The sequence below is a fragment of the Capricornis sumatraensis genome, chromosome 10, assembly GCF_032405125.1.
Source record: "Capricornis sumatraensis isolate serow.1 chromosome 10, serow.2, whole genome shotgun sequence".
Classification (NCBI taxonomy): Eukaryota; Metazoa; Chordata; class Mammalia; order Artiodactyla; family Bovidae; genus Capricornis; species Capricornis sumatraensis.
In genome coordinates this window covers 96669738-96695875 of record NC_091078.1, presented here as the reverse complement: position 1 = coordinate 96695875, position 26138 = coordinate 96669738, and the positions used below count along the sequence as shown (strand labels likewise).

The 26138-nt window shown below is 40.9% G+C and overlaps 1 protein-coding gene across 3 annotated transcripts in view; it reads right to left on the bottom strand.

The window, feature by feature from the left end:
• Positions 1-379: 379 nt before the first annotated feature.
• The window catches only part of PRKAR2A (protein kinase cAMP-dependent type II regulatory subunit alpha), a 64575-nt gene continuing 38816 nt past the window's right edge, over positions 380-26138 (bottom strand). For 2 of the 3 annotated variants that reach the window (XM_068982935.1, XM_068982937.1), the window contains 7 exons: positions 22406-22512; positions 19438-19591; positions 13909-14010; positions 13652-13726; positions 6977-7042; positions 4661-4802; positions 380-4221 (listed from right to left, as the gene is read on the bottom strand). In XM_068982935.1, the coding sequence (XP_068839036.1) occupies positions 4088-4221; positions 4661-4802; positions 6977-7042; positions 13652-13726; positions 13909-14010; positions 19438-19591; positions 22406-22512 (780 nt within the window). In that variant the 3' untranslated portion in view covers positions 380-4087. The remainder of the gene's footprint in view (positions 4222-4660; positions 4803-6976; positions 7043-13651; positions 13727-13908; positions 14011-19437; positions 19592-22405; positions 22513-26138) is intronic. The other variant, XM_068982936.1, reaches the window with a different exon arrangement.

Here is a 26138-nt window from a genome sequence, read left to right as displayed (position 1 = left end):
GACTCTCAGTTCTCAGGTCTTCAGACTCAGCCTGGAATTGAACTATCAGCATTTTTAGGTCTACAACTTGCCAACTCGCCCTGCATATCTAGGGACTTGCCTGTTTCCATAGCTGTGTGAGCCAATTCTCTATAATCTCTCTTTCTACCTGCCTCCCTTTTTGGCTGCAGGATCTTAGTTTCCTGCTCAGGGATTGAACCTGTGCCCCCTGCAGTGGAAGCACTGAGTCCTAACCACTAAACCACAAGGGAATTCCCCTCCTTTCTAATTTTTAAGAGCTCACACCCCAATCTCAATAATGTATCTGCCAGATGAATGCTGTGATGGCCTAGGGTCCTGAAATGAGAGGACAAAAACAGAACACAGGCTGCACCAAAGATTCAGACGTGATTTGTCAGCCTTTATTAATCAAGAGCAAAGCCGAGCCCTAGAGTTTCCTTTTAAAAAACCCAACCTTCTTTATGGCAAACAATGATTTTAAGTATATGTTCAATACTACAGAGCAAGAATTGATTACTTGCTAATCACTTATTCTTCAGAGATTAAAATACAAGTGTAAAACAGGTTAAAATAAGATTCTCCCCCATGATTTAAAAATAATTCCAATTGAAAAACATTTCAAACACTACATGTAGAACTCAGGACCAAAAAGACCTTACAACATTTTTACCTTTGAGGTAGCACAATAATGCTGAATTAGATTTCTTTTACTACAATGAGTTCAGGAAAACAATGAGGAATCTACCTTTCACTCAAGGTGGCCTAAATGGTTTTCTGCAAATCCCCCATGAGTTTGGTGACAGTTTTCTCCTTTTATTTTTTTTCTTGAAGTATAAAGATAGCCCTGCAGTGTGTAAAAGGAAACCCACGGGAAGGCTGCTTCCCATAAAATAGACATTAGAAACATTGAGCAACGTCAGCAGTCAAGACAGGAGGAACAAGAGGTAATTGTAGTGAAAAGCCAAAACAACTTGCATCTTGGCGAGATTGGTTTACAAGTGCATGTCAAGAACAAAAATTCCAACATTGGCCAACTGAAAACAAAATATAAAAGATGACATTCATGGTCTTTCTCCTTTTGCTCTGTGCAAAAATGCTCTTTTAATTTCCATAAATGAGAGGATTGCTTGTACACTATGACAGGCATGGAGATGCTGTGTGTCCAGGGACGGCTGGGTGCCAGTGGCACCTCACTGACCATTCTGACTAGAGAATCTGGGAAGTAAGAGGATGAACAGTACCTCTCCTAGCTGGGGAATCAGCTCTTGACACTTCGCTGCTGAATTCACTCATTAAACCGTTCAAAGAAAAGCTCCACCCGGATTTCTGAGGGTCTACTGCAATCATACATGACACATTTGTATATAAGGATGACGGATTAAGAGGACAGGAAAGATGAACCCTTCCTTCAGAGAATACAACCAAAAGAAGAGGGCGAGGGGGGTGTGATAAAGTGGGGCCAGTGGGAAAAATAATACTGCAGGTTAGACCTCAAGGCTCTCAGGAACAACCTCCACCACGCAAAATCAAAAGCAAAGCCAGAACGGAGGGCATGAAGTTCTAACCCATCCTAGAAGAGAACGATATAAAACAATGATCAGAAAGATCTCTTCCCAATAGGTGCTCCGCCCTGTGAGGCTCAGCTCTCAGCACAGGGCTTGCACAGCACGGTGCGGACAGCAGAGTCCAGAGTTGAACCTGGTCTGCTGCCTTCGACTCCCCGTGCTGTAAGGAAAAGCTGGAACACTGTCAGGCTCTGGGTGCCTTGGTAACAGCTGTGTCCTTTTCACTCACACTGGTCCCTTGATTCCCTTCCTCAAGCCAGACCCTCAAGGGGCCCTACAGGCAGTGAGGGTCTGGACTGATGATCCATATGGCCATCCACAGTTAGAGCAGGAAGACTTAAACCTGATGAATGCTACTTTGTAAAACAGAAACCGTCAGTATGCTGGGGGTGTCACAGAGCTTCTATGATGGGGAAGACTGAACTGGGATGTGAAAGAGGGCAGGATGAGAAGTCCTACCCCTAGCAGCCTGCAGGAGTGACTGGCTCGGAATTCACAGCTGGCCCTAACTAATGCTGGCATGGGGATAGGGTGGGGCGGTGTAAGGGGGCACGTGTTCACACGGAGTCCTTACACAATCTGGGGACGAGATCTCTGTGTCACTCCTGAAGCCCAATGTACCTGTTACCTGCGTGAGAGACAGGTATGGCTCTTGTCTGCTAAAGTGCAGTGTCTGGTTTCTTAATTTATGTGATAATAAAGCAATGCCATACAAAAGAAGAACCTTGGAAAATCATGGGGAGAAACCACACAGGCTTTCCCAGTGCTAGCTGCCGGTTTTGGAGTATTAGTTACAACCTTTCCCAATTCTGAGAGCTGCAACGCAGGCTGCCGACTGAGAGTCTTTCTGCTTTCACTTCATGGAGAACAAGGAAAAGGGAGAACCGAGCAAGGCGATGATGAGCTGCTGCTCTAAAGATCTCTCAACTATACTGTCTGCAGCAAAAGCAGACAGCCTGGTTTAAGAGGGCAATGGTGACTGCATGGGCTCCATCGCCGTCTACAACAGGGATGACTTGAGACCCAGCATGTTAATCTCCCAGGGATTCACTGAGATATAGAAGTTTAAAAAATTCCTATCAGAAAGGGCCTCTTGATTTAATATAAACGTGGCTATGACATCCAAACTTATCTTTAGGTAAATGTCACACTGCTCTTAGGATCTCTTATAACATCTGATTCTAGGTCATTCTGAAGAAAAAAATTTCATTCTCAAATATATCTAGTTAATTATGATAATTCATCAGAACTCTACCTGATATAATCAAAAGGTTAAAAAAAGCTAAGTTACTTTCCTATGGGATTAACAACTGGAACCCCAAATATCCCAACATCTTAATTAGAAAGGTCTTTGCAGTAATTCTATGAAATTGTACACGATACCAATTTTTTTTAAACAAAAAGAGTTGATCTTTAGGATGAATGCTTGAGTCAGCTGACAAACTGATATAAAGGAGTATGTGCAAGGGGAATTCTCTAAATACAGGGAAAAAATTTTTTTTTCCACAAAGATAGCTGCTTTTTCTTTAAAGAGTTTAAAAACTGATGGTTCAACAGCAAAGCTACATAACCACTCTGGAGTAGAAGGGAAGGGCTTTGCCAGCACACTGCCATCAGCTGGGAGAAGCGACTGGAAATGAGACAGGCAGGAGTGGCCTGGGAACATACTTAGGTCAGATAGAGCAGTGGCAGTCCCAGACCTCGACTCCTCATAGATGGACAGCAGTCCACTCATGCACACTGCACAGAGATTAAACAAAACAAAAAGAAATGTACTAAAACAAAAGAAAACACAACCCCCAACCCAGAAAACCTTCCCTGGCTCTCTGCTACCTGAAGAATGTGCCAAACCCCAGTTTTCTGCTCTGACGTGGATTCTGCTGACCGATCAGTGAGCTCTGGGGTGCTGACCTGCTGGGCCCTGGGCAGGACCTCTCCCTAAGCATCACCAAGAATTGGGGGACAGCTGTCGTGTGCCACTGTCAGCAGACAGTACAGTGCCACAGGCCCACAGACCTCCATCGTATCTGCCACCACTTTAAACGGTACAACCAAAAAGGCTACAGTTGTGAACAAATGTTGACTTTCTCCAAAGACAGATGAGGAGACGGAAGGCTACAACATGTCCCTCCTTGAGAGAGGTTGGGGGAGGGCGTCTACAGTACTTTCAAAAGCCATAGTAGCAGCAAGAGAGGAAAGGAAGATGTTTACACTTTGGACTTTGTATCAGGCACTTAAATTGTTGGAGAGACATGCCATTTGGAACCAAAGATGTGAAGACTGGGTTGGAGTGAACGTGACGAGTGGTCTAACAATGGACTTTCAGAAGCAAAGTGGAGGTGTGGGTGGAACCTCTCCCATCCTTTAGTGCTGACTTTCAAGTTTTCTAAGTGCCCACGGCCATGGTGATGGCAGCGGTGGTGGCAACAGCAGGAACGGTTCTGTCGTGTCTTCTGTTTGTGTTCTGTGGCTGACCGGAAGTTTCTGGTGTCACACTGAGAAGGCTCTGGGGTGTGGCACACCTACTGCCCGGGATCGATCAGATCCATGCTGGAGCCAAACATCTTCACCAGCTGTTCCTCATAGTGCGAGATGTTCCTCTTCATGATGTCCATGCAGGGCCCCAGCAGCCTCTCGAACGCTTGCACATCCATAACTGTATTGTTAGAAAGAGGTGAGGGAGAGGATGAGTTCTCCACACAAGCAAGTCAAAGTCGCTTCCCTCACGTAAACCTTTTCTTAAACATGTCCATTCCTGTCGGAGGAATCAGACTACTGGACACTGGACACTTGAAAAAGACGGGGTGTTATGTGGAGGCAGCACCCATTCTCTCTGTCCCCACACAGCCCTGGATACCAGTCTCCATCTCTGCTCTTTCCACACAGGCTGGGGGCTTCTATGTCTGTCTCATTCACAGGCTATTGTCAGTGCTCACGAATGTTTGCTAAAAGAACACATTCACCCATTTCTAGTTGGTCACACAAACTGTGCAAGCCTAGATGTGAGAACTGGTGGAGTAAGTCAAGGCGTGTTGATGGGGAAAAAATACTGCATATTAGGGAAAAAAGATTAACGCACAAAGCATCTTTCTTACCTAAGCATTTCACATCTCCCACTGCATAAGCCGAAGCAGCTCTGGGTTTGTTGGTGACCAGTGCAAGCTCTCCAAAGTACTGCCCCTTGTGGCAGCGCGCAATCTCGACCTCCTGGTTCTCACCATCCTTGTTGACTTTAGTCTAGAACAGGTAGAGAACACGACTGATTCCAGAATCACAAGTAGACACGTCCAGTTGCACACCCTTGTGGTCCCTTCTCAGTACACTTGCCACTATTACCTAGAGATTCGTGTTGCAGAGACTGACTACACTGCGTAAACTGCATGGGCTACTCCCCAGGGCCTGGTTTAACCAAAGGAGCTGGCTTTTACCAAGAGGTGAGGTGTGCGTATATATATATAAATATTATTGTAGTATATATATTATATACTAATATCACATATTAATGTAATACAGTATATAAACCAACATACAATATTATACAATTAATATTCCATATATTAAATGTATGGAATATTAATATATTACATGTACATTTCAATATATATATGAATGCAATCCATTTGGTAGATGCTGACTTCTGAGACACAAGGGAAAAGACAAGGTCTTTGGCTAATTCTTCCTAAATAATGCCAATGCTTCTCTTGGTTAGAGTCACATCCAGAGCTACTTCTTTCTGACTTAAGGCCCAGCAGGACTCAGACAATACATTACAGAGAACAATTTCATTTTTATGTTCTATCTGCATCTTAAACTAGTGGTCCCACTACATTTGTGCAGAAGAGTTAAGTAACTAAAAAATTTTTATAGTAGTTTGAATTTTAAAATGATAGTTTAAGAAATCAAACAGGTTATATTTTGTGCTTTTTGAATTACGGAGAATAATGTACTATATTTTACTTACTATCTAGTTTTTTTTTTTAACAAATCTATCTGCTAAGCTAAGCAATAACTTGTTCAAATAAAAAAATACTTATAACTTATTAGTAAGAATTAGTTTCAACCTGTAAGAGCCACTTTATGGCAGGGGCAGATAAATAACTTTTTGAAGGTTAATTTAGCAAAATAAATAAAAGCACCATGCTCATGGTTTGATTTTCCCTCCTTCCACACTTCTGCCCTGACCTGTTTGCTCTGAAGCTGATCTAGCCCTTCCGAGCCAATGCTCTCTCTCCAGTGTCTGTCGTATTCTCTGGGACTCCAGACATGCTCATGTCCGCCTAATCCCTTCTCTAGAAAAGCATTTATCCCACTGTATTGTGAACACGAGCCCCCTGTAGGTTTTGATATAATGCAGATTCTGATTCGGTAGGTCTGGGCAGAGAACAAGACTGAATCTCTGACAAGCTTGCCTTCTTTCCCAGTCCAGTGCCACAGTGCTGTTGGACCTACAAACACAATACTATGCTGTGATCAGTAGGTGTCAATAAATATGAGAAATGTACAAACATATATCAGTAGTCCAAAAACTATAAGTAAAAAAATTTTAATTAGGAATCAAGCCATCTTATAGGCAGTAATCATATTTTTCTTTCTCCATTGTTGCTGTTTAGTTGCTCACTCATGTCCGACTCTCTGCGATCCCATGGACTGTAGCCTGCCAAGCTCCTCTGTCTACAGGATTTTTCAGGCAAGAATACTGCCATTTCCTTCTCCAGGGGATTTTCCTGATCCAGGGATCCACCTCGCATCTCTTGCAGTGGCCAGCAGATTCTTTACCACTGAGTCACTGGGGAAGTCCTCTTTCTCCACACTTAACTTTTACAAAAAATATTCTGTAAAAGGTTTCACACTAAGTTGATTTAGTATCATATAGTAAGTCAGTATTTTTAAAAATTATTTACTCTTAAAAAAAACTGAAACAATATCTAATGATGATGAATTTATCCTAAGAATCACTCTTTCCACTCTTTCCAGGTCATTGTGTTTGCTAGGTCTCCATATCCATCAAATGGCCACAATAATAACTGCCCTAGAGACTCCCTTTCTAGCATGCTAAAAAGGAAGCTTTTTCATAACCAACACTCACAATGTATTCTTTGTTATATATTCAATAATCTTCCCATTTTCTATTAGGGTACTTACCCTTTTCCTTATTGATTTATAGGCCACTACTTCTCATATCCTTAATTACATAACAGAGGTAAAAGCAACAAAAAAGATATATATACTAAATCTTTATCAATGAGTGGGGTTAAATCCTGGTCTCTGTCAGTCACATATCTCACATAACAATTATGATTCTGGCACATGAAACACACTTCACACTATTAAAGTAAACAGTTACATTCTGTGCATACACCTGGCATCTGTATCTCCCCTGGAACAACCCACATCATCACACATAAACTCACCTTGCTTTTGATCAAGATGCTCACTTCACCAGACTCTATAATGTAAAAGCTATCAGCCTTTTCACCCTGAAAAGGGAGAGGAGGGGAGGTCAGAGCCATACATATGTACTGAAGGATACAGAAATAGACAATCTTCACATTGCCTGAGCTCCAATTTTATTATTTTCCAAACCTACAAACCAATTGATGGCTAACAAATTCAGAACAAAAACAGGAGGATCCTGATGTCAGTCCAACTACGACTGACAAACATCTCTCCTTCCTAACATGGAATATTCCCATCTGTCTCCGTGAATATACCCAGGCTGACAACTGCACAGATCGTATTCTTATAGCTCATGTTGGTCAGCTAACGAGACCTATGATAAGGGGTAAGTAGCCAAGTCAGCTGCAGGCAGTATCAAGGTGACTCCTGGCTAACCCTGGGTCATGAAGCCCAGCGATGATCTCCACCATCAAATCCAGAGGACAGCGTGGAGCTGGAGAAAGCACCACCTTGGTGAGGCAGGTGCCTTCATGGGGGCTGATGTCACTCTTATAAGCCTCAGGCTTGGCTTTGCTTGTTTTGATGTTAAACCACTTAGCTGAACCAGTTATTCAGGTAATTCAACAAATAATTATTATGTGCCGTGAGAGATAAATCAGTGGATAAACAATATCCCTACCCTTGTGGAAATTATAGTCTGGTAGAGTAAACAAACTGTAAATGACCAACATAATGAATCAGTAAATTATGCTGCTGTACTGGAAGGCAATAAGGGCCATAGGAAAAAAGTAGAGCAGGGAATGTGGGATCTGGAGTGGTGAGGGAAGAGATGTTACGTAGCATACAGGAGCACCTCAGTGAGAAGGTGAGATGTGAGCGAAGCTTGGAAGGAGGTGAGAGGCAGGCAAGCAGCTATGGAAGAGGAGGCTCTCAGGCACACATCAGTCTCTGGCTTCTCACCTAACTTCTGAAGCAAAGGCCATCTACACTGAATAATCCAATACTAATCATGCGCTATCATTCCATGTGACAGGTTTTATGTCTCCATAAGACTTCATGTCCTTCATGCATCACACAGGGACCACACACAGCTCAGGCTGACATTCCTGAGTTAATCTAGTCCTAGGTCACCACATAATAATCACTGCTCCATAGCCTTATAAGGGGCTGTCTGTGGATTTCTGTGTTGCTATGTTGGGTAGGTACCCTGCATACCTAGATAGATCAAACCATCCTTTAGTTTGCTAGATCAAACCAGTCAATCCTAAAGGAAATCAGTCCTGAATATTCATTGGGAGGACTGATGCTGAAGTGGAAGCTCCAATATTGTGGCCACCTGATGGGAAGAACTGACTCCTTGGAAAAGACCCTGATGCTGGGAAAGATTGAAGGCAGGAGGAGAAGGGGACAACTGAGGACAAGACTGTTGGATGGCATCACCAAATCGATGGACATGAGTTTGCGCAAGCTCCGGAAACTGGTGATAGACAGAGAAACCTCGCAAGCTGCAGGCCATAGGGTTGCAAAGAGTCAGACACGACTGAGCGACTGAATCGACCCTACATCCAAATCACCAATAAGCATAACCAAATCACCAATAAGTTCTATTTGTGTAATACAAATAGGATATAAAACTTTAGGATATAAGTTGATGAAGGATGGGAAGCCATGAAGGAAACTAAAGAGGAGCCAGACACAGGGCCACCAAGAGGGAAAATCATTTCTAGGTCCAAGCAGGGAGTTTCATAAAGGAAGATGTGATTACCAGTGTTCAGTGTTGCCGGGAGGTCAAGAGTAATAGTCAAATGTATGGAAACCCTGGTGACCAAGAAGAGAGTAGTGAGTGGTAGAGAAGAACTGTAGAAGTGAGAAGTGGTGAAGGGCGGTGTCTGAGCCCTTTGTTGAGAAAGATATACAACAATCATAATTTAAAGTGCTCATTTCAATGCTGCAGCCTGATGAATTTTTACACTTGCACACACCTGTGTAACCACCCCTAGAACACATGAAAACTGCCTGAGTGACCCCTTTTACATTCTTGTGCCCAAATTCCTACTCTTTTGTTTGTGTGTGTTAGTCGCTCAGTCGTGTCTGATTCTTTGTGACCCCGTGGACTGTAGCCCGCCAGGCCCCTCTGTCCATGGGATTTTCCAGGCAAGAATACTGGAGTGGGTTGTCGTTTCCTTCTCCAGAGTATCTTCCCAACCCAGGGATCAAACCCGGGTCTCCCGCATTGCAGACTCTTTACCGTCTGAGCCACCAGGGAAGATATTATGTTTCAGGTATACCAATAAGGAGTAAACCTACACAACCCTGGGCACCACAAGCACCGTCATCCCCAGTAAAGGCAATTCCAGGTCAGTACGTGCGCATGGATGGACTTTCCCCTGTGAACTCACTGTGTGGCTCTGGGCCTGCCCCTCAGGACCTGTGAGTAATAAACCTTGTTTTTTTCAAAGTTCCCAGATGGCTGTTGCTCAAGGTGCATCTTGCAGTCATAATAAGAACCAGAAGGGCTGGTCCAGCTATGGCGCTGGCTCTGCCAGGGTAAATGTTTGTGAAGGCTCACTGCAAGTATTAACAGTTTGGGAAAAGATAAGTGCGAACAGCATCACTTTCAATAGGCTGAGAGAGTCACAAAAGACTCACTATTAAGATGTCAACTACTCCCCAAACTTATCTATAGATTCAACTTATGTAATCCCAATAAAAAAGCTCAGCAGTTTTTTTTGGTAGAAGTTGATAAGCTGGTTGTAAAATGTATACAGAAATGCAAAGAGCATAGCACAGACAAAATAATTAAGACAAAGAACAGAAAATTTGGAGGGCTTTAAACTACCTGATTGAAAGATTTACTATATAAAGCGATTGTAATCAAGACAACATAGCATTAACTGAGAGACAGGCATAGATCAGTGGAACAAAAGAGATCAGACACAGACCCAAACATATATGGGCGACTGATTCTCATTGCAAGTGTCCAGGCAACGGAATAGGAAAATGGTGCTGAAGTAACTGGACATCCATATGAAAAGCTCTAATCTTCTCTCTCTTGTAATTAATTCAAAATGGATCACAGATCTAAATGTAAGATCTAAAACTATGAGACTAGAATTGCATGGTTCAGTATAGGAGCCACTAGTCACATGTCACTACTGGGCACCTGAACTGTGGCTTGTATAAATTCACAGGTGCTGTAAGTGTAAAATATATGTTGAATTTTAAAGACTGAATATCCTCCAAATGTAAAATATCTCATTATTAAATTGTTATATCACTTAGATGTTGAAATGTAATATTTTAGATATAGTAAGTTAAAATACCCTATTAAAATTAAAGTTCACCTTTTTTTTTTTTTTAATTTGGCTACTAAAATATTTTAAATTGTTTGGGGCTCACATAATATTTCTACTGAACAGTACTTGCCTAGAAGTTAAATAAGAGAAAATCTTATTGATTATGCAAACTTTTTTTTTAAGTAGGACACAAACAGAGTGAATTATAAGAGGAAAAAAAGGACAAACTGGACTTGCCAAAATTTAAAACTGTTGCTTTTTAAGGTATTACTAATAAAATGAAGAGCCAAGCCTCACAGCCACATTCTGGGAGAAATATTTTCAAATCGTTGGCCTGGTAAAGGATTTGTTCTCAGAGTACAAAAATAATTCTTACAACGCAGGGGACTCCTTGGCGGCTCAGTGGTAAAAAATTCACTTGCCAATGCAGGGGACACAGATTCAATCCCTGGTTAGGGAACCCCACAAGCTGCGACTAAGCCCACGGGCCACAACTACCGAGCCAGTGATCCAGAGCCGGTGCTCTGCAGTGAGCAGCCAGGGCACCACATTTAGGGAGTAGCCTCTGCAACGGCAGCAGGGCTGCATGCAGCAATGAGCCCCAGCACAGCCATAAATCAATGGATAAATCTTTTTTTTTTAAAGAATTCTTACCACTCAATATATTAAGAAGCCGAATGACCTAATTTAAAATAGGGCAAAAGGTGTACTTCACCAAAGAAAACATACGGATGAAAAGCAATCACAGGAAAAGATGTTCACCATCATTAGACATTAGGTAGATGTAAAATAAAACCAAAATGAGATATTCACTCTAGGATGGCTAACATTAAAGACCCGGTACTAAGTGCTGATGTGGACGCACAGCAACGGGAACTCTTGAACACTGTTGGGGGAATGCACAGTGGTACAGACATCTTAAAAAACATTTTAGCAACCTGTGAAACAAATGTTTACCATGTGACTCAGCAATTCCATAAAAACATATATCCATGCAAAGACTTGTATGTGAATGCTTATTGCAGCTTTATTCATAACTGCCAAAATTTGGAAAGACCCCAAATGGTTCTCAACTGGTGGGTGGAAAGACAAGTTATGGTACATCTGTATAATGGAATACTATTCTCCAACAAAAAGGAATAATCCTCTGAAACATACAACATAGATAAACCTCAGAAACATTATGCTAAGAGAAATAAGTCAGACACAAAAAAACTACACATTATATGGTTTCATTTGTGTGAGATTCTAGAAAAGGAATTTCTAAAGTGATAGAAAGCAGATCAGTGGTTTTCAGGAATAAGGGGGTGGGTGAGGGGATTTACTTAAAATACAAACAAGCAGCTTTTTGAGGTGATTAGAAAAGCTCTACACTATGATTATAGGGGTGGTTATAAAACTCTCAAATTGTATACTTGAACTTGGTAATTTTATTGTATGTCAAATACAGGGTAACAAAGCTGACCAAACAAACAAGGAGACAAACAAAACAACATAAAGTCTGGTTTTTGCAGTTGGTCTGGCATGGGGCCCAGGAACCATAATTCCTAACAATTTCTAACATTCTGATATAATGCTAATACTGCTAGTCCTTAGAGAAGTCTTGGTCAAGAGACACTGGTAAAAGGGGTCTATAAAGTGGGTATCATCTTAATTTGTGGCCATTCTGCACTACCACCTAGCACTCCTAACTTCAAGAACACACATATCCCAGAAAACACTGTGGGATACCTCAGTGTTTTTATACCTCTTGATATACCTCCTGAAGGCCTGGGGCTTTCAGGACAAAGTAGAGGTCCTCTGGAGGTAAATTAAAGTGCTGCAGGTTCAGAAACAAATGTGGCCAAGTCAACACATTCCATCTCGGCAACTCAGCTGCACGTTCTTCCCATACCAGGACACCTGGCCTGGAACACAGCTCACATCCACGCCCTTTGCTTATACTGTTCTCTTGCCCTGGAAGATCTTTCCCTGACCCCAACTGCTGAAAATGCACTCGTTCTTTCAGCTTAGTTCAAAGGTTGGTTCCTCTATGAAACCATATGGAATGCTTCCTCCTCTACATTCTCAGTGTCATTCTTTCCCCTCTCATTACAGCACTTAAATCTGGTCCTACTTGTCTATCTTAACAAATACTGAATCAAACCAACTTCTAATTAAAGGAATTATTAACAGTGGGGCTATCTGGAAAACAAAGGCATTTGGAGATGCCACTTAGACACCATTTATTCATTAGTCCTTTTTCTCTGGGAGCATCTCTCTCTCCTTCTGCCATCAGTCTGATTAATTTCTGTGGCACTGGTTGGGTCAACTCCACCTCCAGGCCCCAAGGGTGGTCTGGGGATTTAGGTTTGTCCACTCTGAGTCTTCCTTCTAGCCCCAAGTTAAGGTTCAAGGAGGGCACATTCCTCAACCCAGACCAACCAGACATCTCCCCAGTGCTCCTTTTGTTTTTTTAATTAAAAAGTTTTTTTGGCTTCAGTGTGTGGCTTGTGAGATCTTCGCTCCCAGCCTGACCAGGGATTTAACTCGTGACTCTTGCAGTCGAAGCATGGAGTCCTAACCACTGGACTGCCAGGGAAGTCCTCTTCCCAGTGATCTTGCCAGAACCACTCACAGAGAAGTTTACAATATGGAAATGGAAATATAAAATGGAAAAATCTATAATACCTTTTGAAGTGAAGGGAAGTGAAGTCGCTCAGTCGTGTCTGACTCTTTGCGACCCCATGGACTGTAGCCTACCAGGCTTCTCAGTCTATGGGACTTTCCAGGCAAGCGTACTGGAGTGGGGTGCCACTGCCTTCTCCAGGGGATCTTCCCGACCCAGGGATCGAACCCCCGTCTCCTGCATTGCAGGCAAACGGTTTACCCTCTGAGCCACCAGCGAAGCCGACCATAATATCTTTTACATATAATTAAAAAAGCAAACACAGTAGATAAGGAAAATTATTACACAGCACTCATCATAATGTTCAAGTCCACTGTGTGGTGATCCTTACAGTACCTGAAGTAACATGACAGAAGGGTACAAAGGAAACACTAAAGGCACCTTACAAATCTGGTCAATCACTGAAGACTGCTGTGTATTAGGTTAGCTAAGAGACACTTTGGGCCAGAGAAAGAAAGTACACAACTCTCTGACCTCCAGGTTTTAACAGTGATGAAGGAGGCTTACTCAGGGTTAAAAGAAAGTGATATCCAAAAGAACAAAACCAGAAGCCAAGGAAAGGTGAACAGAGGCCAGAGGTGAACATCGATGGGCTTCAGAAGATTCTGCAGCAAGTGTGCCTGAGCACCTCGCAACATGAGCTCCCCAGGATGAGTGGACAAATGACGCGCTAGTCCTTCAGGAGGTGACTTCCGAGAAAGGAGGTGCCCGAGCTCCCCACTCACCTGAGTGATTATGCGCTCTCCATCCTTATAGACCTTTTCTCCTATTACATCCACGATCTTCATTCGTTCTGATACCTGAAACAATGAACACACAAATTCTAAGGAAAAGACCTTAAATTAAAGTCACAAATACTGACAGTATCTATACAACATTGAAATGGGCTAGAGTAGTATGAATTAAGAAACCTAACAAGAGAATTGGTTTAACAGCTTTTCTTAAGTCCCCATATACAGACTCATATTAAAATAGGCTTTACCTCTAGTGATTTAAGAAGCGGCACAGATTCAATAAATGATTCAAACATCTTCCTCTTTTTTGCATTGTTTTTCACTATGATTCTTCTAAATGTCACACGGTCCTGTAAGAAAGAATATGAAAATTCTGGTGAGTGCTCGTATAAGAGAGTATCTGTCATTTAATTGAAACTGTGCCACAGCAAAGATCAGAGGTCTTTGGAAGGTACTGGATCAACTGAGTGTTTAATGATATTTCAATTTGAGTCATCACTGGAAGAAAAAGATCTGCAGCCTGGACAAGACAAATGTCTCATGTTGTCACTTGCTGTCAAGTACTCAATGAGTGCCACCTATGGGTCATAAATAAAATAAAAAATTTAAAAAGCTCACAGTCACTGTTCAAGGTGAAAAGATACACCTTCAAAAAAAAAAAAGCAGATTAAAACAGTAAGACGGTTCTTGCCCTCAAGGACTTTATAATCTCAATGGGGAAGCAGTACAAAATTTATAGGAATAAAAAAAACCACAGTTCCAAGACTGCATATGAAATTTGCTAGATGAACTATAGAGACAAAGCAAGTCCTATAAGAATTCTGAAGAGAGAGTGCATTCACAATAGCCTGGAGTGATCAAGGAAAATTTTGTTGCAAAAATATAAATTTGTCTGGTATCCGAAGGAGAGGTAGGTTTTATAAATTAATGGAGAGAGAAAGTAGGAAACTCAAGATGGAAGGCAGGCATGTGAAACATATCTTGACCCCAGCAAGTCAAGGATTCAAACTCGAGACAGTTAACCAGAGTTATGGTCAGGTACTTCTCAAATACATGTATGCATGTATGGGGAGGGACATGCAGCCAGGAGAATGTTAACTGCTTAGGCTCCTACAAGGCTAGGCAGTTTTTTATACCTAAGTTAATTGCACCTTTCCTCTTCCTTGGGCTCTCAGGAATAGAAATATTTTTTTTGAAAGTACACTAATGACATCCTAAAGGCTGAAAGAATGAGAAACAGTAAGGGGGTAAGGGCAAATTTAGGTGTAGGTTTGCTATTTTAGTATTCTTGATGATGGGGTGGGAGCTGGGTGGAGGAAACACACAGAAGACAGCTGAGCAGAGATGTCTAAACAGACTTCACCGGCTCACACGCCATCAGTCCCCTGGCCCAATCCCATGCCAAGTTCCATCTGCAGAAGTCACCTCCTGTGCCCTGTGCTCCTAGGGTAAAACGTGGCAGACTCCTACCCTCCCTTCCTAAACTGACGTACAAACAATGTCTGCTCTCTGCCATTAAGCCAGACTCTGTCCCCATTTTGTTTTCCATCTGTCTGCCTGCAAAGAGCCATGCAATCCCTGATTGCTCTAATGGGCTGCACCACTTGCCACTACTTTTTTGAAGTCCAAGGCTGGAGATGTACTAATATCATTTAAAATGTTACTGTTGTACTTTGGAATATCACTCCATTATCAGTTTCCATGTGTTTTCTGGGCCAATTGAGGCCAAGGGTGCTGTGGAAAGAGAATACTCAAGATTGAGACAATGGGAGTTACGAAGTTCCCTTCCTTATGTCTGAGTAGACACTGTCAAAAAACTAGTATTTCTAAATCCATTTTTAACGTTACAAAGTGAAAGTGTTAGTTGCTCAGTGGTGTCTGCCTCTTTGAGACCCCATGGACTATAGCCTGCCAGGCTCCCCTGTTTACGGGATTTTCCAGGCAAGAATACTGGAGTGGGTAGCCATTCCTTTCTCCAGGGGATCCCCAACTCAGGGATCAAACCTGGGTCTTCTGCACTGCAGGCAGATTCCTAGCCATCTGAGCCACCAATAACATAACAAAGATTACCACAACTGCAGCAATGAACTGTATTTCCAGCTAAAGAGAAAACAACTGATAGCTCTTGGAGTGACTCATCTGTGTTCCAACCTTTCTATGTATGCTTTCACACTTCCCAGAGCTCCCATGCTGAACAAGGCCAGTTCCTGTGACTGTGGAGGGTATAAAAAAGCACCACCCCAGCTTCCAGGGAGCTTCCAATGGAGCTGTTAAGAGGAATCTCCTATTGTGAAATGGTAGCTCCCTCAGCAAACAGCCCTGAAGTTCAAAAGAGAAAAAGAATGCAACCCTTTCCTTTGACTGCAGAAGTTCCCTGAGAAAGATTCTACTGACTTTCATGCAAGCAAGACAAAGAGGGAGCAAAGACTAAGTGTAGCACTTGCCTCTAGTAAAAGAAAGTGAAGGTGAAGTCGCTCAGTCATGTCCGACTGTTTGCGACCCCATGGACTATAGCCTACCAGGCTCCTCTCTCCATGGGATTTTCCAGGCAAGAGTACTGGAGTGGGTTGCCATTTCCTTCTCCAGGGGATATTCCTGACCCAGGGATTGAACCCAGGTCTTCTGCCTTGCAGGCAGATGCTTTGCTGTCTGAGCCATACGGAATTCAATCTGAGAAACTTAGTGGCAACACCAGGTCCTCCCTGCTTTAGCCTCAAAAGGCATTTCCAAGACCTTGGGGGGCACAAGTGAGAAGTCACACTGTGGAGGACACTCTGGGGGTCACTCTCCTGAAGGAAGTACTGGAGTGTTGGAAGGGCTTGGACTGTAAAGCAGGAGAAAAAGACATCTAAAAAGATCACTTAAGGCATCAGGGAGATGAATCTCACTTAAGACAGCAGGAACAGGAAGAAAGACTGCACAGGATAAGGCGAGGAACTAGAAAGGCAGAGCAGGGGTCTTAGGAGAGGGAGCTTCAGGAAGAAAAGGGTGAGGAGCAGCCCCACAACCAAGGGGCGCAGATGTCCCCACTCAGTAGCGCCCAACATATGCCAGGCACTAAGGGAATGGCTTGTCCCGTGTCCTTCTGTTTAATTCTCATATCCCAACCAGAAGGCAAGCAGTTTACAGTTCAGTTTTAATAAATTTCTATTGAGACTTTCAGATTACTTAGGAATGGGTTAATTTCCAAGTATTTGGAGATTTTCCTGTTATCTTTCTGTTACTGACTTCTGGTTTCTGTGGTTAGAGAACACATTGTCTGATTTCAATTCTTTTGAATTTGCTAACTTTTAATATCCCAGGACATATGTAGTTTATCTCAGTAAACATTCACGAGCTTGAAAAGAATATGTATTCTCTGCTGTTATATGACATGTCCTATAAATTTCAATTAGACCCTTTTGGCTGATGGTGGTGCCAAATCCTATAACCTTCCTGATTTTCTTTCTAGTTGTTTTATTGATTGTTGAGAAAGGGGTGTTGAAGTCTGCAAATACAGCTGTGGATTTATCTGTTTTTTCTTTCAGTCTGTCAGTATTAGCTTTACATATTCTGAAGCTCTGTTGTTTGGTATATACAGCTTTAGGGCTTCTATGTCTTCTTGGTAGATAAACTCTTTCATTATTATGAAAATAATAGGGTTAGTGTGTCTGTTGCTTCTGGTAATTTTCTCTGCCATGAAATCTACTTATCTGATACTAACTTAATTTCTGCTGACTTCTTCTGGTTAATGTTTGCATAGTGTATCTATTACTGTCCTTCTACTTTCAACCTACCTATACTATTATATTTGAGTGAGTTTCTTATGAATAGCATATTGTTGGGTCATTTAAGATAATCCATTCTACTAGTCTCTATCATTTAATTGGCCTATTTAGATCATCTATAGTAACAAATCATATGTTAGGGCCTACATCTACCATTTTATTCAATGTTTTCTGTTCTCCTCTCTCTTTTCTGTTCTTCTATTTCACTTTTCTTGCCTTTCCGTAGGTTACCTGAATTACTTTGTAGAATTCCTTTTGATTTGTACAGCTTTTGAGTATATCTCTTTGCACAGGTTACTTTAGCGGTTGCTCTAGGTATTATATTTACATATGTAACTTACCATGGTCTACTGGTGTCAACATTTTAGAAGTGTGAGTAAAGTGTAGAAGCTTAACTTTCATTTAGGCCCCTCTGAAATATTTCCTCTACATACAGTGAGAATCAGATAAGACAATGTCATAATTTTGCTTCAAGCATCTAAACTATTTTAGAAAACTAAAGAGGAGGATAGACTTTTATGTCTATCCATATGTTTACTCTTTTGGTTGTTCTTTCTTCATTCTTGATATTCCAAATCTCCTTTTATCACTTCCTTTCTGTTTACAGAACTTCCTTTAGTCATTCTTTCAAGGTAGGCCTGCTGGTGACAAAGTTTCTGAAGGAAACTTAATTTCTGAAGGATATTCTCTCGAGGTGTAGAATTTTCAGTTGACAGTTCTTTTCTTTCAGTTATTGAAAAATGCTGCATTAGTAAGAAAACCTGGGGAACTCACTGTTGTATCCTTCCTTAGGTCCTGAAATCCCTAACCAGTGCACCTTCTTGTTTCCCTCTCTCAGGGATGCCTATGTTTGTCTGTTGTATGATATCCAGAGTTTTCTAGCTTTAAGAGGGAAGACTAGGGAGGAATGGGGCTATTCTGTCTTGGTCTGGACTAGAAGTTGTCATCAACGTATTTTAAAACTGAGTTCATTTTCCTCCCTTTGTCTTGGTCTATGTTGAATGTTTTAAGCACCGGGTTCCCAAGTGTGTGATGTATTTTTCTTAAGCCAGTGTACCACTCATTCCTCAGGACCAATCGTTTTGCCTTTTTTGTGGCTGTACCACATCACAGTCAGGGTCCTAGTTCACTGGGGGAACTAGGAATCAAACCTGAGTCCCCTGCTGCGGAAGCAAGGAGTTCTAACCACTGGACTTCCAGGGAAGTCCTGCTCACGAGCATTCTTAATTCTGCACTAGTATAGCACAATAAAGTGCTTGAGTATGTCTTTAAAATGTGATTTCATTTGAGGAAATATGTTGATAATTTCAAGGTATACATTTAATTCTGTTTGTAGGGTAAATGGAAACAAATTACCACAGAAGTGAACATTTAAAAAACGAAATCTGGAATTTATACAAGAGGATGATCCTTTTAAGAAGGAAGAGAGTTATAGATTTTGAAGGCTTGATACTGAAGGATGCAAGGTGGGTCATGTATAATAGAAGATAGGACCTTAGCAGTCTATGCCTAAGATATTCTGGGAAAGTTCTGTTTCCCAGAATACGGCTGTCAGCCTTTCTGGTCATCTAAATCTACTGACTATTGGCATGGACCAACGAATAAACAGATGGTCAAATACCATCTGTTAGTGAAAAGTTAGTCCTAGGATAGTTAAAGATGGAAAACACTTTTGGCAGAGCTTTCAGTGACACTTATTTTTCTAGACTGGTCTCTTCTGTAGTTATCCTTCCTCTCTCTGCTTGTCTGATGTAAATATAAAGAGAAAATGCAGTAAGAGCTGACACAACTGCGAGGCCACAAGACCCAGTCTTTTCCATGTAATTTGCAATAAACAGTTTGTTGACAAATCACTTCAGGGAAATGGAAAAACACATTGGTCAAGACCTTCCACAGTGTCTTTCAGATAATCAGCTATAAAATATACCATGAACCAACAGCAAGGACAGAGACCCAAAGTAAGGGGGATTAATACCATGCTATGCAAGGAGAACCATTTCTCTAACTCACCAGTCCCCAAAGGGAGCCTTCTGAAGTGGCGACAATGGTAGCAGCTCTCGGGGTATTGTACATCAGAGCTAGTTCTCCAAAACTTCCATGGTTGTCATACTGACCAACAGAGCGGGTTTGATTATCTTTTGTTACTAAAATATCATAGGTTCCCCTGGAAATACAAAAAGAAACAATTTCATTTATAATGGGCAGGTATATATGAATAGAAGGTATGTATGATATACAATGTTGTTATTGGGGGAATTCCCACAGATTTTTTTGCTAGTATATAGAAATATAATAGATTTTTGCATTTGACTTAGTATTATGTGACCTTGCTAAACTCATTTATTAGTTCCAATGAGTGAACTTGGCGTTTTCTAGAGGATCATGTCAGCTTTATTTCTCTTCCTTTCCACCCTGTTTGCCCTTCCTCCCTCCTGTCAGTTTCTCTCCTCACCCCGTCTCTCTCTCTGCTTTACTGCACTGGCAAGGACCTACAGTGTAACACTGCATGAGGAGCTGAAAGCAGACACGCTTCTCTGGTTCTCCATCTCAAAGGGAAAACATTCAGTTTTTCACCATTAAGTATGAGGTTAGCTATAGATTTTTTAAAATAAATGTCTTTAATCAGGTTGGATAAAAGTCCCTTCTATTCCTATTTTGCTGAGTTTTTACCATGACAAGGTGCTAAACTTTGTCAAGTGCTTTTCCTGCAGGTATTGAAATGACTGGTTGGGTTTTATTTTGTAGTCTGTTGAAAACTACAACAGAATTGATTAAAAAAATTTTTTTAATACAATTTTCTCTCTACTGATTGTTCATTAACAGTGGCTAAAGAAAAACATTCACAATGGATGCCATTTGGAGAAATAGGCACTCTCAATATACCACTGAAGCAAATGTAAACATTTCCAAATTTCTCCAAAATATTAACAACAGAACAAATTATTGAAGAGACCCTTTTACACAGTAATTTCATTTCTAGGTATTCTAAAGGAGAGAATGGAAGATACTGGAAAATATTTAACTGCAAGGATGCTCACCAGGTAATATTTATGACAGCAAAAATCACAATTTAATCTGCTAACAAAAAGATAGGTCAAATATATGTCTATATTCATATTATGCAGTCAATATAAATGAGGACATAGAACAATATTGTATCCTATGGCAAACCACTTCAAACAGATTTTTTAAATGAAGTCAATGAAAGCAATATATATAAATTAATAAAGAGTTAACTACATTTTACATGTTTGATTGTTATCAGCTTTGAAGACCTACCACTCCAATATTTCTTCCTCTTCTGTCTCACATCTGGGAAAGTTGATAAGAAAAGCTAGATGCTCCCTCATTTGGTGTTGATGGGAAATCCAAATCACACAAGAGCCTGCCCATATACAAGAGTACTCTACCTCAGCTCTACCTTCTAAACACCATGAAATACCAAGCCAGTCACCTCTCTGTGCTGTCTTAAGTCATGTTTGAACCTCTTGGGAGCCTACCCTGTTCGCCTTTAAAACACTCATTACGAGAATGATCAGTCTTTTCATCCTCTTAGTCTGTGTGTATGGAATGATCAGTCTTGATATCTGAACCGAATCTGGGGTAACGGATCTGACCTAACAGTAAAGCAAAGGGAGAAAAAAAGAAAGAATATACCCTGGTGATAAAATTAGGGCAAAATTACTTTCTTCCCTGTTTCACTTGTGTTTTTTTTTTTCTTAAATTTCCTACAAAGAGCCTCCACTTGTCTGATAAAAATCACTAGGTATCACATGTTACACAAGAAACAAAGAAGTGGTGATGCAACTTAAAAAATTTTTTTCTGCCACTACTTATAGAATTCTATGGAGGAAGCCTAAGCATGACAGATCAAAGTACCAGACTCTTTAAGACAGTACTACTTGTATCATCTTTCCTCTTTAAATAAAGCATTTCCTTCCTAACTCTGATTGGAATCATTTGTCACGGTATCAAGGGCCCAAAGGTTATCCAAGGAATACATTCTTGAACATTTTTCTGAATGAGCAAAAGCCTTCAATAAGAAAAGGGACTAGTTGAATCTAGTATAGCTACTTGATACAGATAAAAAGACCCTTAAAAATCGGGAAAACAATTGGAAAAAATTGAATAAGGTCTGCATAGTAGATGAGAGTACTGTATAAAATGTTAATATCTGATTTTTATGATTGGTCTCTGCTTATGTAAGAAAATGTCCTATGTTAGGAAATATATACATATATTTGGAGATAAAAGGGCTTACACCTGCAACTTACTTTCAAACACAAAGCTAATCTGGTAAAACATTAACCCAGGGAACCTAGGTTTCTAAGAATTTTTTGTACTAGTTGTGTAACAATTCTGTAACTGTGAAATTACTTGAAAGGAAAAAATGAAAACTAACTAATGGAAGATACTGGTGAAGCAACATCCTATTGATCCTAAACTCTGTTGAGTGTTCTTTTCAGGACTGAGAGGGAGTCAGAGGGAGTCCCCCAGATGATACCAATAGTAATAGCTCAAGAGGTGAAAACACACCAGGGTGAGCAGGTTAAACCCTCATGTTTCATGTCTCCCAACAGACCTAAACCTGGAACAGAGCCAAAAGGAGCCAGAGGTATGGAGGTTGAGGAAATATACTCAAGTGTAAAATCAGGCTAGGATTGAATGGTCCGGATGACAATAAAGTGTCATGGAAATTACTTCTCTTGGACACTTGCAAATAACATGTTTATAAAGCGCATCTTCCACAGCTCACCTAATTGTAGATAGTGGCAACCCAAGTATGCGCTGTACTCAGGACTCAGGACAGCAGAAGATAGAGAGGGCAGGCTGCGGACAGAGAGCAGCAAACTTTGAGGAGCTTGTTAACCTGGCCCTAAGTCCTGCCTGGGCTGAACAAGGCACAGGGTAAAGCTCTTGCCCTGAACCGCGAATCTTCCTGAGTACAGGTGTACAACTGCAAAACACCATCTCCTACCGTTCAATGACATAGAAGTTGTCTCCATCATCTCCTTGGTCAATGACATGCTCATCAACTTTGACCGTCCTTTCAAACATGGCATCAAGGACTTGGGATAGCTGTTCCTGCAGGGAACACACAAGAAGAAAAGATGGCCTTTATGTTTATGAGGAAAAAAATTAACTGTGTTTATCTCAGGTGGTGACTACATGGGAGAAGTCCTCACATCAGACTATCCCCCACATCCAAGCAGAAACCTAAGGGTCTGAAACAAATGCCTTCCTGTGGCCATTCAGCTTTGCATGTCCACATACACAGCCCAGTTGCCAAGCTTTCTGAGGCAGTATTGTTTTTGGGAAAAAAAAAAAACCACAACATTCTACAATTTACGTGAAAACAGGCATCTAGACGATGGTGCCTATTCACCCAGCCACACCACAAGACTGTCACTGCCCTGACGACACGTGTACAGCCATCATGGCTCTACTATATCATGTGTCATGTGGTGACGCCACCTTCCCACAGGTGTTGATCTAACAGGATCGTCAAATCTAACAGGCTGAGATGCTTCAGAGGTTATCTCATGGAGCAGCACAGCTGCCCTTCCTAGTCAAGCACATCACTTAATCTGAGTCTGTTTCTTCATTACAAAAAAGTGTTTAATAAATAGCTTCCAGCTCATCAACTTTCTATGGAAAATATTTATCACATAATAGGTACTTAATAAATAAGCTCTATTATCAGACACTTAATATTGCTATAGTTATTTATATACAATACATACAATTACTTACCAATAGCACCTGCAATAACCAGAAGGTAACTGTACCAACAAATATTAAAATAATCTAAACAGTGCTATTAAGTTCTAACAATACAGTGGCCTCGGTCTAGGGCCAGCATCCCTCTGTCAGTGGCTGTCGAGCCTGTATGCGTGCTAAGTCGCTTCAGTAGTGTCCGACTCTGTGTGACCCTATGAACGGCAGCCCACCAGGCTCCTCTGTCCATGGGAGTGTCCAGGCAAGACTACTAGAGTGGGTTGCTGTGCCCTTCTCCAAGGGATCTTGCCAACCCAGGGATCAAATCCTCAACTTCTATGTCTCCTGCATTGGCCGGCAGTTCTTTAACACTAGCACCACCTGGGAAGCCCCAGTGATTATTAGGGAGCACTAAAGACCCGTTTCAACTCACAGAAAGACTTTCTCTTTGCAGGATTGTGGACTGAAGGCCTGGCAAGGAGATAATTGTATTGCTGCATAATTCCATCTGATTTAGCATTCTGCTACTTAAAATAATGTATCACCAACAAGCAGCTCCTTAGTTCCATAGTTCCATGGGTGGTGAATACTGTACAAGCTGACAGATACTATAAAAGAAGTCTTGCTACTCGTGTGTCCACATTCATGTGGAGTGTGAGCCCAGTGTTGCCTGAAATCGCACATTTAAATACAGGTAACAAATTCAAATTTTCACATACAATACAGGCCAAACACATACATCTACCCTGGTGTGTCTGGCCTGTGGGCTATCCATTGGCAGCCTCATGTTGTGAGTAACAAATCTTCTGGCCCAGACTCTTCAAAAACATCAGTGTCATGAGATATAGAATAAGGTACGGGGGAAGCATTCTGGGTTAGAGGGGACTAAAGTCATGCCATGACAGCCAAAAGCAACATGTGATTCAGGACTGGAAAACAAAACAAAAAAGCTATAGAAAACTTTCCTGGTAAAAGCTTAATATGGACTGTATTTAGGTAATATTATTACAACAGTGTTAAATTTCTTGGGCTTAATAATGATAATGTGTTAATGGAGGAGAATATCCTTGTTCTTGGAAAATATAACTTATGGCATTTAGTGGCTAAGAGCTATGATGTCCTCAATATATTCATAAATGGCTCAGGACCTAAAAAAGCAGTTTATATGCACCTATATATGTGCATGCATATACACATAAGAGACAGAGTAAATATGGCAAAATGTTAACAACTGGTCAGTCTAGGTAAAGAATAGACGCAAGTTTTGACTTTTTTGTAAATCTGAAAATTTAAACACAAAAGTTAGAGAAGCAAATTGTTTTTAAAGTGGAAACCAATACAGTATATTAACGCATATATATGGAATTTAGAAAGACGGTAACGATAACCCTGTATGCGAGACGAGACACAGATGTATCGAACAGTCTTTTGGACTCTGTGGGAGAGGGAGAGGGTGGGATGATTTGGGAGAATGGCACTGAAACATGTATAATATCATATAAGAAACGAATCGCCAGTCTAGGTTTGATGCAGGATACAGGATGCTTGGGGCTGGTGCACTGGGATGACCCAGAGGAATGGTATGGGGACGGAGGTGGGAGAGGGGTTCAGGATTGGGAACACGTGTACACCCGTGGCGGATTCATGATGACGTATGGCAAAACCAATACAATATTGTAAAGTAAATAAATAAATAAATAATATAAACAAATAAATAAAGGGGAAACAAATACACTCACTGGAATGACTAAAATTTTAAAAGACAGATAATATCAAAAGTTGGGAATATCATATATTGTTGGAAGGAATACAAAATGGTAAAATCACTTTGAAAAAGATCCAGCAGTTTTTTATAAAATAAAAAAATACATCTACTCTATGACTCAGCAATTTTTGTCCTTGGGTGTTTTACTTTAGAGCACAAAATGTCCACAGCATTATTATCAAGAGTTAAAAAACAAGAAATTAGACCAGGTATCCATCGTCAGAAAAATGAATAAGCAAACTGGCATCTTCATATAATGGAATACTACTCAGAAATAAAAGGGAATGAACTAACATCATGAACAATGACACACTGACAACATGGATCCCTCGATCTGATCCTCTGAGAAGGACACAATATAATTTCTAGAGTAGTCTGGCCAAGATGTATAACCACATTTCAATCGTGAAGGAACATCAAACAAATTCAAATTGAGGTATATTCTATAATGTAACTAACCAGCACTCTCCAAACTGTCAAGATCACGAAATACTAGAAAGGCCTGAAAACTATCACAAACTGGAGGAGACTATGGGAAAATAACCACCAAGTGCACTATGGGATTCTGGACTGGATCATTAACTATGGAAAAAAAAAAAACACCAAAGACTTTACGGAGAAAACTGATGAAATCTGAACAAGGCTTTTAGTTTAGTTAATGATACGGTAATAATGTAAATTCCCTGGTTTTGAGAACTGTACTGTGGTTATGTAAGATGCTAACATTGGGGGAAGTTAGATGAGGGCCATATGGGAACTCTTTACTATGTTTACATCTTATTTGTGAGGCTAAAACTAGTTCCAAAGAAAAAGTGAAAAAAGAAAATGGAATGCTGAACAACACGGAAGAATCTCAAAAATATTGTGCTGAGCAAAAGGAGTTTCTCACAATGGAGAGAAATCTTGCATGATTTATTATATGAAATCTTATATGATTGCATATCATGTATGATCCCACTTACACGAAATTCTAGAAGGCAAAATGAATTTATGGTAGAATAAATCAAAATACAAGTTGCCTCTGTGGGTAGGGGAATAAGAATTGATCATGAAGGGGCATGAGGGAAGTTTCTGAAGTGGTAGTAATATTCTATATCTTTCTTCTGGCTGTATAAATTGTGTGGCAGGGAACTTTAGCTCCCTGATAAGTGCCTGCATTGGGAGTGCAGTCTTAGTCTTAGCCACTGGACCGCCAGGGAAGTCCTAAGTTCCATAATCCTCTTATTAA